Source organism: Penicillium atrosanguineum (genome assembly GCF_028827265.1).
Source record: "Penicillium atrosanguineum strain IBT 20685 chromosome Unknown utg000004l_segment0_segment0, whole genome shotgun sequence".
Taxonomy (NCBI): Eukaryota; Fungi; Ascomycota; class Eurotiomycetes; order Eurotiales; family Aspergillaceae; genus Penicillium; species Penicillium atrosanguineum.
Genome location: NW_026623136.1, coordinates 1,976,163 through 1,989,310, shown reverse-complemented (window position 1 = coordinate 1,989,310; position 13,148 = coordinate 1,976,163). Strand labels below are relative to the sequence as shown.

Here is a 13,148-nt window from a genome sequence, read left to right as displayed (position 1 = left end):
CCCACCAAACGTCACTTCCTATATGTTCACTTCGGTAGAAGGATTCGATCTACACCGGCCACGACAGCTTAGATCCGCATGAGAAGCTACTAAGCGCTCTGTTGAGTGAACGGTAAGGACTCTGACCTCTTGTCGGCCCCATTCCGTCTTCGATAGGCCGTTAATACCGCTGACCCGGGAAATTGGGGACACAATGCGCTTAAAGGTGTCCTATCAGGGAGATGGGGCCACATTAACTAGATCACGGGCGCTATGCAGGCGTTAATAATGCTGAAAGAAGAAATGAAGGCTTAGATAAAGTGGAAGGCTGGGCAGAAGAGCGCGAAGCTCTCCATTCCGTATGATATACGGGTGCCAGTGTTTTGGGACGCTTATGCGAAGGAACGAATGAGAGAATACATCTTGAACGCCACATGACTTTGACCCTGTCCAAGCAATTTAGAAAAGCTAGACTCTGGCCCCAAGAAATAGACCTGTAGTTGAGCCGCGCTATTGACAATTGCTGACTCGAAGGATTCGCCTATTCCAAGGTTGCTGGTGAGCCACTCAAGAGCTAACTGTTAGGATAACAATCCTGTAAATGGTGATTCTCATTTAAACGCCCAGTAGAGCACTGCCTCTCAGCCACCGCCCCTTTTCTTACGTTCTGGCCTGGCAGAGAGCCTGACGCTGTCCGAGCTTCGAGTACGGTACGTAATAAATTTCGGGCGTACCGTATCGAATACATGGCAGCGTCTGACGAAAGGATCGGAGAATAACAAATAAGACGACCGTACAGCGTTAAAGGAATCCAAAGCACTACTAATCCCTGTAGATATACGAGACAATGTGTAATTCCTTACCAAGAGCTCATATGTGCATGGCCAAAGTGGCAATTCCACGTTAAAGTCAGAGTCAAAAAACCAAAGATCACATGAAGGCTTTGTACTCTGAAGGCAATGACAAGAGTCCTTGGTTTGAGTCAATACAGGAAGGTTAATGGGTCTCTAAACCATAATACCAAGATTATGCTATAGGAAACGGCGTTGTCCTATTTCTTGTCCCGCAAGTTGTCAGGTATATCGGCTTATCGTAAGTCTAGGTTCGACCAGGGTCAGGTGAAACCAGTATTTCGGGTAACGATCAGACTTTCGAAACCTTAGGACTGTTTTACTAAAGAGGGGCGTAAATAACGATGACAAGCGAAATATTACAGGCTCACCAATCATTACCATCGGGACCCCACACATCTTATCGTATACTGTCTAAACCATTACAGCGGTGTATTTGGAGGAATATAGTGGATCTCCTGAGGTTCTGAGTTTTCTTGCTCCTCATGCGAACAAACAATATGAAGCAGCAGGTCGAATGCCACGGCAGAGGACCGAAGAACAACAAAAGCCCCACAAACATAGTTCGAGCCAATCATCGAGTTAGCTCTGTGGCTTTGATCTCACGGCCCGCTCAGCAATCTCGATTAAGCGCCGGCGCTATTCCATACCCCACTTAGCGTGTGCTGTGATGAAGGAACCTGCAATTATTGCGACACGATTGGCTGAACTCAGTGGGGCTATCACGCGGGATCAATCCGTCATCTGCTCGGTCGGCCTATCTCGTTGGGGGATTGGATTTGCTCGTGATGCCATTCTTATGCACCTTCAAGGGAGGGACGATCTATTTTTGGGCCCAGAAATGGCCAGGTTTTAGGCTCTGTGCTCTCTGTACTTCACATCACTAGAAACAAGCCAATCATCACCCAAGTCCCCTGGGTCAGAATCAAATCACCTACTTACGGGTTTCTAACTTGCTGTGGGCGACGAATCAGTTGCCTACGTCTGGTTGTGATACTTCAATAGTCCAATTAAGTGGAAACCTTCAGTGTCTCTAGGCGCTGGCCCTGTACCCGCAACAGCGTTCCGTCACGCTACTGCTCACGCCCAGGCATGCAATTCGAGCATAACGTGGATTCACGAATACGGGAAGCAGTAGTAGCGGTCAGCAGGGCTGCAGCAGGGGCATGGAACTCGTCTGAAGACTCCAAATTTAGTAACGACTATCACATACAAAGGCCACGTGCCGTTATTGGTGGAGACGTCATTCGGCTTGCCCTCCCATCTTCTCGTAACAGTATGATCCCTCCGGTGTCACAGCTTAGAACTCCACTTATGAATTTGGTCTCTTTCTATCGGTCACTCTCCTGAATTAAGCGCCTAGCAGATTATTTTTAGATAGGGGTGGCCAAAGAAATTAATGGCATGGTCACGGTCACACTTGAGAATCCCATCACTCTGGTATGAGATCGGCGTCCGGCATTCAGGGTCCCCTGCAGTGGAATCCTAGGTGGAGGACTATTTTTGGAACAAAATCCCAATCTGAACCTCACCTCCTCAAGAAATAGTTGCAATTCGCCTGTTCTTAGTTTACAGCGGTGGTTTGGGATCAACTTATGCTCAATTGTCAACTTGCGAGTCGGAATGAGCATACCGATAGTTTACACACTGTTTTATTTAGAGGCTCCTTGTTTGAAAGCTTTTCGTGTTTCATGTAGCTGAATCACGAGCACCCCGCATCTCCAAAGATAGACCGGGTGCCTCCAATGAGGCGAAATATAAAGGCTATAGTTGTGGGACTTGAGGGAACCCGGCGGCACACAAGATGGTAATAATAGCAATACTTTCGTAGACAATGAGCACAAGAACCCCTCTCGGTGCTCTTGTGTTGAGAAAGGCCCATATCAATGCATTTCTAAATATGGTTTCCATCCAAAAATATCTCGATGAGGGGTCAGTAAATGCATACTTGCCAATAGAACCTCTCCGTTGGAGGCATTCGTGCCTTGCCCCGCGCGCAATTGCATATCATGACCCGAGCCTTTCCAGACTAATGCATGTTCACGTAGGACCTTCTGAGTCCCCGTGAAATGATATACAAGGCAACATATGCCAATGCTGCATGTATGGCTATCCACTTTATTGGCCCAGCGTCCCCGTTGGGGCTGGGCCTAACAGAATCTAAGCCACTCAGTGCTGTCTTTTCCAGTAGTTCCGGGTGGTCGCACTGACACTTTCCCTCTTCTCTCTTTAAATCACTATTCTTAGAACCATTTCCCTTTCTATCTGCCAAATTTAGATCATGAGCTCACGCATGATGCAGGAACATCGTACACACCTATGCTGTTTCCGTGATGTTCTCCCCGCTCCGCTTATGCACTCCACCACAACAGCGACCTCAGAACACCGTGTCGCAGCTCCATAACGCTCATTATACTTTCTAGCTCTTTCTACTGTCCATTTTATCCAATCTAGGGCGTTTCATAGCTTTGTTTTGTACAGAAACGCAGGTTTCCTTTTAGAACCAGGCGTCATGTACGATACTGTATGGTACAGCACCCCCTTACTGCCCTTTTGTTTCAATTAAACCTCGCTTTCCATATATTCTAGTTCTAAATAAAGGAATTATTCTTATCCCACATTGTCTTTGGTTCTTCGCGATGCGCGCGCCATGACATTGCATATTGGGTCCCTGATGGTGATTGTGATGGTGATTGTTCGGACATGTTCCAGCCCGAGCTTGAAGTTGTTTCGTTCCGAGTGCTAATGGTTCCTCGGCGGGCTATCCAAATATCTTCAGATCTACAGCGTTCATTTAAATGGTAGAAGGGACCCTTTGTGCCTCGAGGCTATTTTAAAACTCCGTGTATGCGTGTGGAGTTTCAAACTGTATAACCATCTTTGTTTCATCTGCAACAAACTTCCGGCCGAGGGGACGCGATATTCAATCCAAGCTCTACCCTTCACAGTTTACTGATAAGCCAGGTTGTAGCAATAGTTCAACTTAATTCCCAAATTAGGTTCTTGCTGATCAACTCGCACTTTATTATCGCTCGGTTATTCACAAATCATTTCCATATCCGGATATTTTGGCTCGAAGTATATCGGAGATATATCAAAGCCACCTCCCTCAACCTTGTATCCCTGGGTATTCACTTCATGTCACAGGTGCCTAGGCGAATGAAATCACTACATCAATGCAATGTTTGTGCTCATAAATTCCCTTAGACTAGGTCAAGCTTCTTTTTTCACATTTGAAATATCTCAAGACCCTTCCAGAACGATTCGAGATGGCGATGACATCCATGTGTAAAATTGCAGATTTGCCTCCGATTCCAAGGAAAGAATCATCTCGCCTTTGTTTGATAGCTAGATCAAAGAACATTTCAACTGTGCATTTCTTTAACATAGACTCGAAACCCTGGTCGGAGTCCCCGTTAGCATCATCGGAAAGCGAAGGAATGCATGCATGTCACCCGAATCACACTGCATTTGCCAAAAATAGACCATTCGAGCAGACATGCGGGGTCGAACTTCATATTGAAACCAAAATACACGCAATCAAGAAGGCGAAAATTTCCAAAGAGGCGGCCTGAAAACAGCATCAACAAAGCAAACACTGTATCTATTTCATTGAACATGTTCATTTGAAGGAGGCTGGAAGTTGAAGAAAGAAGCATCACGTCCCGCCACATCTATATTTAGAGGCGGGGCACAGTAGACAAGGGTTGGATCATCCTTCTCATGCACAAATCGACGAATAGAAAAGTCTCAAGACTTGAAACGCCCTAAATTGCTTTCCCAAACGGGTTTAGAATCAAGCTTCCAGCACGCTTCATTGTTGAAGCGGCGCTTAGAAACATTTCACAATCCCGTGATCGACCCGCCCACTCTCCTCCCTTCTCCAGATTGCACTCCCCTCCAGACTCAGCCCGTCACTGTCCCGATCCTCCAGTTCTGTCAGTGGTGCGTCTCCCTAGGCCCGTCTCCGAGATCCCGATTCAGCGTTCCGTGCGCCCCAAAAAGTCCGACTGTTTTTTTCTGCGGCCTGCACAGCCATGTCTCAAGTACCGGCCACCTTCACACCAGATAGCGAATTCGCCGACCTGGAGACCCCGCGTGGTCCCATTGGCAGCTGCCTCTCCATATCCGCGTTGGCTCGGTTCGAATTCGAAGCCGGCAGGGGTAATGAGGGGACCAAGATCCTGATGATCGAGTGGGAGGATGATGATCTGAGCCGATGTGCTGCCGAGGGTTCCTGGCATGTTTCATGGACCGGCAAGACTACCGTTCTCCCCGCGGATGATCGACCGACTGACAGCTTACGCCGCTTCTACTTCCTGCTCCCGCCTCACGTCACTATCCCTCCTGTCGTTACACTCTCATACGAGCCTCTGCCCACAGTCGAGACGGATAACACATCAACGCCGTCTTCACAAGCTCGCGATACCTTGCAACTGAACCCGCTGCCTGCTATCTTCCCGCCTGAGCTAGGCGCAACAGGTCGTGCTGCCGGCAAGAAGGGTGTGTTGCACACCATCTGGGCGAAGAAACGACTCCGAGTTCTGGATAATGAGATCCGCGAGGAATGTCTCAACAATGCAGAAGGAGTCGCTGTGCAAATGGCCGCACAAGAGAAGGAATGGATTGAGATGAATTTTGGTGTCACTGCACACGCCGCTGACAGCAGCCGTGAATCCTCAGCTGCAAACTCCATGTACCCAACCGGCCCAGCCACACCTGTATCGCCCATCAGCGGCCGGAAATTGACCGACAAGCTCAAGGGATTAAAGCTGCAGACCAGCGAGAAGGACTTGTCTGCAAACGACAGTGAGTTTTCTGCTGTCGCGAACGCACCATCCGGGTCACTGACAAACCAAGACTCAGGCCCGAACTCAGCACACCTCCTCTCACCACAGTCGCCCGACGTGGCAGTCTCATCCTTCAGCTCCTTCAGGAATGGAGCCAACCGCTCTGCAGGCTCTCTCCCGACACCAGTGACCAATCCCATCCCGACCCCAAGCTCCAGCACGAAACCCACTGGCCTCGAGAACCTCAAACCTGTCGCCCTGCACCCACCAGAGTCCATCCAAGACCTCCAACAAACCAGCGCGACGAGCGGCTTCTCCGCCATGAACTCCATGACCTCAATGAGCTCTCTAGCACGCACCTCGAGCGCAGAATCTGGCGAAGACCTCTTCGCCAAAGCGCTGAGCCCCCGCTCACCCGACCTCCCACGGAGTCCATTCTCATTCACCTAGCTACGGCCCATATTATTACAATTTGCCTTATGATTCCCCTTCTGCGGTGCACACATACCCCACTGAACCTGATCCCGATACTGATCCAGATCATCTGACGAACCCCCATTATTGACCATTAACCATTGACCATTGGCCATACGAAACGGAGCCATGACACATCCACATCTGCATTTTCATTTCATATTTCATACTTCGTACAGAATATGCTTCCATAGTGAGCCTGGATGGGACACATAGAATCCGAATCCGAAGACGGTCTAGGACTGTCATTTCGCGAAACAATTTCACTAGTCGTAGAATAGACATAGCGTTTCCCACAGTAACAATAACAGTTATAGTAACAGTAACAGTAACAAGAAAAACCCCTCGCGAAAAGCAAGCGACCAAGTCTAATTGCTCTTCTTCCGCTGACTCCCCTGACGACCAGGCTTCGCCGACCCCGACGCAACAGCCTCAGGCTCTGCATCATCCTTTTTACCGGTGGCCAGATCCTCAAACTCCTGCGCATCCTTCCGATCGGCGTACCACTGACCAGCCTGCAGGACCAAAATACCAACAAGCACAAGCGCCAGAATAGTATTACTAGCGGCGAGAACCTTGAGCGAGTCCTCGCGCCCGAGAATCTGATCCTTGTCCTCTGCATTGGCGACAAGGTCATTTCCATACTGTCCAGCGGAGGCGAGACGGAGACCCTTGACGATGTTGGCGATGTAGACGGTGACGCCGCACATGTAGAGGACTAGGGAGGCGCCGTCAAAGAGCATGTTTGATTCGGAGGGGCGGTAGAGCTTGGAGATTAGGCCTGCGAGACCGAGGAAGATTACGATGTGGAGGATGCGCGGGATCAGCGGCGGGGAGGCATGGAGGAAGCGGAGATGCGCTTCTAGGTAGTCAAAGTGGGATTCTGGGGTTGGGACAGTTGACCAGAGAATCGGGTAGTCGTAGGGGAAGAGGGAGAAGATGATGCCTAGGAAGAAACATGTTGCTGGGTGGTGTTAGTGGTGGTGGTCTGGGGTGGTGATCTGGGGGTGCCCGGGACCCAGTTGGATTTGGGTTGGGGCGAAAGTCAATGGGAGACTCACGGCATACGATCAGGAAGGTCGCGAAGGACCCGTTGAGAAGAGCCATGGCGAAGGATGTTAGAGGATGGGGGAGGGAAGAGAAAGGGGAAAGGCTGAGGTAAAGGGCGAGGAGGTTTATCGCTAAGCGGATGCCAAGACTTGGAGATAAGCCGAGATTTGGTCATATCAACACGTTGCTGATTGAAGGCATAAAAGAATGATAATAGATATAGATATAGATGTAGATATAATACATTTCAATGTCAACGCCTCGGTTCGTAAATATGCGGGTATCTTTCCATGCAAACTGTACAATCAGAATATTATCGCTGGTACCGAGGTAGAGACTCGTCCGCATGCGCCGTGCCGCCCACCAATTGATCATCTTCGTTGAAGGTTGGCGCACTAGGTCCTTCACCAGACTCGTCGGGCTCTTCAGGGGGTGGTGCACTGGGTGCGCTGGCCTCGTACATGAGCCGCTGTCGCTCCAGCTCTTGCTTGTCTTCGCTAGGACCGGTAGGCTCGCTTGGGCCGGCGCCGTTTCCATTCACAACGATGGTCTGTAATGATTCTGCAGACTGCACGGCGTGCGGGATTCCATTGATGCCCGGTGAATGCACATGCTCGTAATCTTGGAGATGATGGTCGTCCGATAGAACTGGGGCGGTCGGCACTTCGGATTCAGCATTAGACGGTCCGGCTTCGTCTTCGCCGGGAGGCTGACTAGGCAGAAGACCCTCTTCATGTTGTCGTATCCGAGTCTTTTCATCCACCGGCTCTTCTACTTCCGGATGTGCCGCCATAGGGCCCATGGGTGGGAACGGCTGCGCATAGTCTTCGGGGTACTCGGACCAGGTGTCATCGGGGAATCCATAATCTCCATAGTCATAATCTTCAGCGCCGTATTCGCCGTATTCGCCGTATTCGCCAAATTCACCGTGTGCATTCGGCATTGGGCTCGCCTCGGGCCATTCCTCGCCATCCACTGGGTTCACAATGACCGAAGGTGGCAGGTGAGATTCGTTCACCTCTGACTTGGCCCCAACAGGCAATGAGCGCTCGCCATTTGCTTGACCTCGTTGTGAATCACGAGTGCCCACAACCACTTCGAATGCCACAGAAATGACACCCTTTTCTCGGCGAACATGATCGGTATCGAGAATGTTGCCAGCCCAATTGGCCGTGATGGCACTCCCATTTGCATCCGCCGGGTTGAGAACCTGTCCGCTCGGCGAGAACGTGCTGCCGCCGGAAACCATGTTGAAGCGCGGGATGAAACGATCTGGAGATGATACTTTGCCCCGCAGATCGACCACAACTTCCACGTAGTACCGGAAGTTGATCATGGCGCCGGGCACACGAGTAATGGTCGGGAATGCGTCCTCGGGGACTCGAATGGATGTTTTGACGACAGCGTTCATGGTAGTTGGGTCCACGATCAGCGGTGCAAAGGTCTGTGACAAATCCTTGCGGAACGTGCTGCTGGTGCGACTGGTTCCCAGAGTCAATCCTCCGAGACCGGTGCGCGACCGCGGATAGCAGTCTTCATAGACTGGTTTCTTCCCATTTGCGGTGGGACCAACTGGGATAGCGGGATGAAGATCAATGCGGCCCTGCCGGTATAGAGTAATGATGATTCCCTGCGCGCTGCGCACTTGTTTCCAATGGTTGATGGTGACCTTGATAGGTAGAGTATCTCCCGGAAGCACGCCTGCGCGCAGAACCTCGGCCTTTGCGGTGATGGTTTTATCCGAGATGGAAGGAGTCGCACTGCGACCTTCACTGTTGCGCCCACCGGCACTTGTCGAAGAACTGGGGTCGCTATGTATCTGAAAACTTTGGCTGCTTTCACTAGGCCGACTTGAGGAGCTGACGTTGCTCGGAGACGGACTCAGCGGCGGACGGTTATCTACCGAAGCCGCAGCACCGCTGACTGGGGTATCTATAGAGGAGGTGTCAGGTGCTGCGGTGGCGTCGGAGCTCGTAGATTTCGCTTTTGCTTTTGATTTGGAACGTTTTGAGATGGGTTCAAGGGTAACGATGCGGGCTTTGGGTGCAGGAAAGGGGGCGATATCGATGTTTTCTAATAGGTTGACTCGTCGTCGGCATGTGAGGGTAGGATTTATGGTGGTCGGTCGGGTGAGAGTGGAGGTTAAGGAGTAAGAGACGGTTCCTCGTTCGAACTAGATCGTTGGAAGTTAGAATCTGATGGTCGCGCATGAGGGGAGGAACGCGCACATTAATGCTGCTAGGCAGCGCGTAGGGAGGAAGGCCCATCTCAAAGCGGAACTTGTAGATTCCTTCCTTGAGACGCCCGTCACCGCAAAGAACAACCTCATCTTCAAATAGAGTGGCTAGTCCATTGCCCATATACTCCGCGCCTCGCCGGCCACGTCCCGGGCCAAGAAACCCGAGGTCGGGGGCGGCTTCCCCAGCGGGAACCGCGTTCTTGAACACTTTGACATAGCCATGGAGACAAACCACCACATGTGTAATGCGCACCGGTTTGACGACGGTCACCAGAACCGTGCCTTTGATCACGTCACCAGGGAAGTAGGATCGCCATGGATCGTCGAGGTCGATGTAATAGTCGGTGATGCTTCGATTTCGGTGACCGAGGGGAGAGCGAAACTTGGACAGGAAGGAGCTGCGATTCCGACTGACCGGCGAGGGAGTAGGCTTGGGAGGAAGATCGGAGGACATGACACACTGCCGCCGTTTGCTGCATCTATACAAGACGGCGTGGACGTAAGGAAGGGGGGTGGGTTGCGGCGGGGGACCGGACGCAACGGTCGAGATGAGAGACCCCTGAAGTAAATGCAGTAGCGGGGGAGGGATTGTCGGACACAAAAGAGCAAGCAGAAGGGCCTACGTCAAGTAGGTCCAATCGAGCGACACGTCGAGCGCGTCCAGTCCGGGGGGGGAATCGATGAATCGACACGGTTCGAATCCAAACGCCACGGGGGATAAGGCGAGAGGAATGCCGAGAGACCAGCGAGAATAGGTATTATGATCGAGCAGACCACATTGTTTCTCGAGACACCGAAGCGCAGGGAGGGGGTACCGGATGGAGGAAGTCCAGAGTTGCCCCCCGCCAGGTACTCGCGTGGATTCGGGTCTAGAAGGGTGTGGGCCAAGGAAGGGCGAGGGCGAGGAATGGCGAGGAATGTGGGAGTGGCGTAAAGAGTAGAATAGTTGAGCGTAAAGTCGAGTAGAGTAGTGAAGAGTAGAAGGAGAGAGGGGAAAGACCTGATAAGCCTAAAGTCGCCCCAACTTTGGGCGGAGAAGGAGGCCTGGCCTTCGATTCGCGTGCGACAAGTCAAGCTTCTCTTGGGCCAAACTAAGCCCCTTTCTGGGCATCCGCTTTGACTATCACTGTTCCGTGTTTCATCTTTTCCCATTAATCCTGTTCCATTCTGAGGGCTTAATCCCTAAATCCACTGCTAAGCTTTTGTCATAGTTCTCGCAGACCCCCGTCCACGTAGTCATCTCCATAGCAGTCACGCTGCACTGCCGCGACAATTTCCCGGTCCCCGCCCGCTAACCGACGCATGTACTCCTCCAGGATATAAACGTTATCGGTCCACTGCGTTGCCTGCTCTCGGAACTCTCCGAGTTCCTGCTGTAGCTGCCGTACACTCTTGCCCTCAGACTGATGCAGGGCCCGTAGTCCCACAAGCTCGTCCTCGAGCTCGGCCTTCTTCTCTGCCAGTGGCATCCACTCATCGCCGGGGTCGGCCTCTAGCTGGCGGCGCGTGGATTCAGCGGACAATGCCGCCTCAGCATCGGCGCAAGATTTCCGGGCCTTCTCCACCTCCGTCTTCGCCCGGGCCAATTGGCGCTGGCGTTTATGCTTTTCATCACTTCCGAAGCACCAGTACCAGTTCCCGCTGCCGATCTTTTCAACTCGTAGTTGATCCTCGTCGACCAGGGCCTGGATATATTCCTTGACTTGAATGCCGGGGATCGAGGCCACGCTCGGCAAGGACTTTTCCAGATCCTTCAGGGTGTGGCATGTGGCCGTGCTGCGGAGGTGGGTCAAGATGCGCTCTTGTTTTTCGCTTTTGCTCAATTTGGGAGCCTGGACGCGTCAGTGCACTCGTCTGAATCACTTTAGTGTCCACCCAAATGGCACGGTGACTCGATTGGCTCCCTCAGTACCTGTGTTGAACACACGTACCATGATCTTTGAAGTTTGGCCCACTGAGGCGTTCCTGCGATTCCGCTCGGCTTGTAGAAGCTTATTGACCAGCCTTACCCATTTCGGAATGTATGGGAGAGACAAGCATGGGACTGTGGAGAGGTGGGGAGGTGAGATGATGTCCAGGCTGCGTGCTCTACTTTGCACTCTGCATGTTGCATGCTTATTCGTACCTACCTCGCTTCTCTTACTGACACGCGCTAACCTACGCCTAAGAATCGCTTTCTATTATGGGATGAACCCATTAGTTCATAGTTCTTTGTAGGGTATCTGTGCTAATTACAGGCCAGACCAGGCCATGCTATGCTATATCATGCTATGCTAATCCAAAATGAGTAACGATGGCTTGTGCTCGTGGGGTATATAATCAGGGTATCTCTGTTAATCACTGTCGTGAACAAATTCAGACGACAGCTCAACCCTCCTCTTCTTAGAACCGGCCCGGGAACGAGACACAGATTGGCTTCTGGACGTAGACCTGCGACGTTTAAGAGGCCTAGGTCTGCGCGGAATGGAAGTGCTGCGCTCGTCCTGGACGGAGTGTCCATCTGTATCCTCAGGCTTTGCATCCGTGCCTTCGTCCTTGACTTCCTCCTCAGGCTGACTCTTTGACTTTCTCTTTCGCGTACGAACAAAGCGCACCCGATTCCCATTGTATTCAACACGATAGTTCTCACGAACAAATTTTTGGTCCTTGCGGCGTTTATTGCCTCGCCACCACCATTCCAGTGCGTCGATTTTCCTGTTCTCCTCGGCTTCTGGTACAGAAGGACGAAGCATAGGAATGTCTCCGCTGGGACCAACTGCGGATCTGCTCAGCTCTTCGATTAAGATGCCGAATGCGAGTAGGGCTGACTCGTTAAAGCTAACGAAATTCCGGTTCTTTCGGCCTCGCTCGTGTCCTAAGATGTATTTGTCGGCGGCGTAGGCGTGCATCGCAGTGAGAAGATCGTTATCGGGGAATCTGTTCCTGGGGTACTTCATCTTCCGGTCCATGGGGTTATCCGGGGGAAGTTTGTCGGTTTTCAAGTACGGTTCTCCCTTGACCTTGTTGTTCCAATGGACCGGTCTTTTAAAGAGATGATCCATCGGGGCAATGCATTTTTGTGTTGACGATGTGGTATCCCGGTACTTGGAAGCCCTCGCCTTCTTAAGGAATCCATGAGGACCGACACGACCTGGAGATGTTAGAGCGGATGTTCAAGCGATATGGCATGGGGGTCATACGGGCAATAACGTCGTAGATAGTGGCCATACGCCTTTTGACTTTCTTCGGCTTGACTCTGGGCAGAGCGATCTGAGACTTCATTGTAGCTTCTTTGGTCGGCGCTGCAGACAGACTCGGCGGGTTCTGCCTCAGCTCAAGTATTGTCTCCCGTCGGAATGGATGCGGTTGGAACGGTGGCGGAGGTATCGGCTCATGTTGCTGTTGGTGCTGTGGCTTTGGTTGTTCAGGTTGTTTTTGTGGCTTTGGCTTCTTTCCTTTCGTAGACCTCTTTGACTTCGCGAACTTCACACGCTTGCTTGACTCGGGCTGGGGCGATTTCGCGGGTTGCGTTAGTTGCGTTAACTTTGACTTTGATCTCGGCTTGGGCGGCAGCTCCTTTTTCTTCGGCTCCGGTAGAGGTCGCCGTAAATCAGGCGGCACGAGAAACTTGCCTTCCGTAAAGGCCCTCGACGTCATCTTCCAGCGTGGTGGGAGATTGATTGTCGAGTAAGTGTCGAGAAACAAATTCCCCAAATGCGCCGGCACAACGTTGATCCGATGAAGTCACCTTCCTCTTCTCCGCGTTCTTGCTCTGCGCACCACAGA

At 51.6% G+C, this 13,148-nt stretch overlaps 5 protein-coding genes across 5 annotated transcripts; 1 reads left to right on the top strand and 4 right to left on the bottom strand.

The window, feature by feature from the left end:
* Positions 1-4,867: 4,867 nt before the first annotated feature.
* On the top strand, positions 4,868-6,070 carry N7443_006079 (uncharacterized protein; the record flags this gene model as incomplete). Its single annotated transcript, XM_056886135.1, has 1 exon — positions 4,868-6,070. One exon carries the CDS (start codon positions 4,868-4,870, stop codon positions 6,068-6,070), a length of 1,203 nt encoding a protein of 400 aa, XP_056741583.1.
* A 392-nt stretch (positions 6,071-6,462) lies between these two features.
* N7443_006078 (putative secretory component protein shr3) lies at positions 6,463-7,201 on the bottom strand (the record flags this gene model as incomplete). The annotated part of the gene is made up of 2 exons (XM_056886134.1): positions 6,463-7,058; positions 7,156-7,201. The coding sequence occupies 2 exons, from the start codon at positions 7,199-7,201 to the stop codon at positions 6,463-6,465; spliced, it is 642 nt and encodes a 213-aa protein (XP_056741582.1).
* A 256-nt stretch (positions 7,202-7,457) lies between these two features.
* Positions 7,458-9,837, bottom strand: rim8 (pH response protein PalF; the record flags this gene model as incomplete). Its single annotated transcript, XM_056886133.1, has 2 exons — positions 7,458-9,317; positions 9,373-9,837. The coding sequence occupies 2 exons, from the start codon at positions 9,835-9,837 to the stop codon at positions 7,458-7,460; spliced, it is 2,325 nt and encodes a 774-aa protein (XP_056741581.1).
* A 751-nt stretch (positions 9,838-10,588) lies between these two features.
* N7443_006076 (putative GAJ protein) lies at positions 10,589-11,317 on the bottom strand (the record flags this gene model as incomplete). Its single annotated transcript, XM_056886132.1, has 2 exons — positions 10,589-11,215; positions 11,315-11,317. The coding sequence occupies 2 exons, from the start codon at positions 11,315-11,317 to the stop codon at positions 10,589-10,591; spliced, it is 630 nt and encodes a 209-aa protein (XP_056741580.1).
* A 399-nt stretch (positions 11,318-11,716) lies between these two features.
* N7443_006075 (uncharacterized protein) lies at positions 11,717-13,019 on the bottom strand (the record flags this gene model as incomplete). The annotated part of the gene is made up of 2 exons (XM_056886131.1): positions 11,717-12,513; positions 12,563-13,019. The coding sequence occupies 2 exons, from the start codon at positions 13,017-13,019 to the stop codon at positions 11,717-11,719; spliced, it is 1,254 nt and encodes a 417-aa protein (XP_056741579.1).
* Between the last annotated feature and the right edge of the window lie 129 nt (positions 13,020-13,148).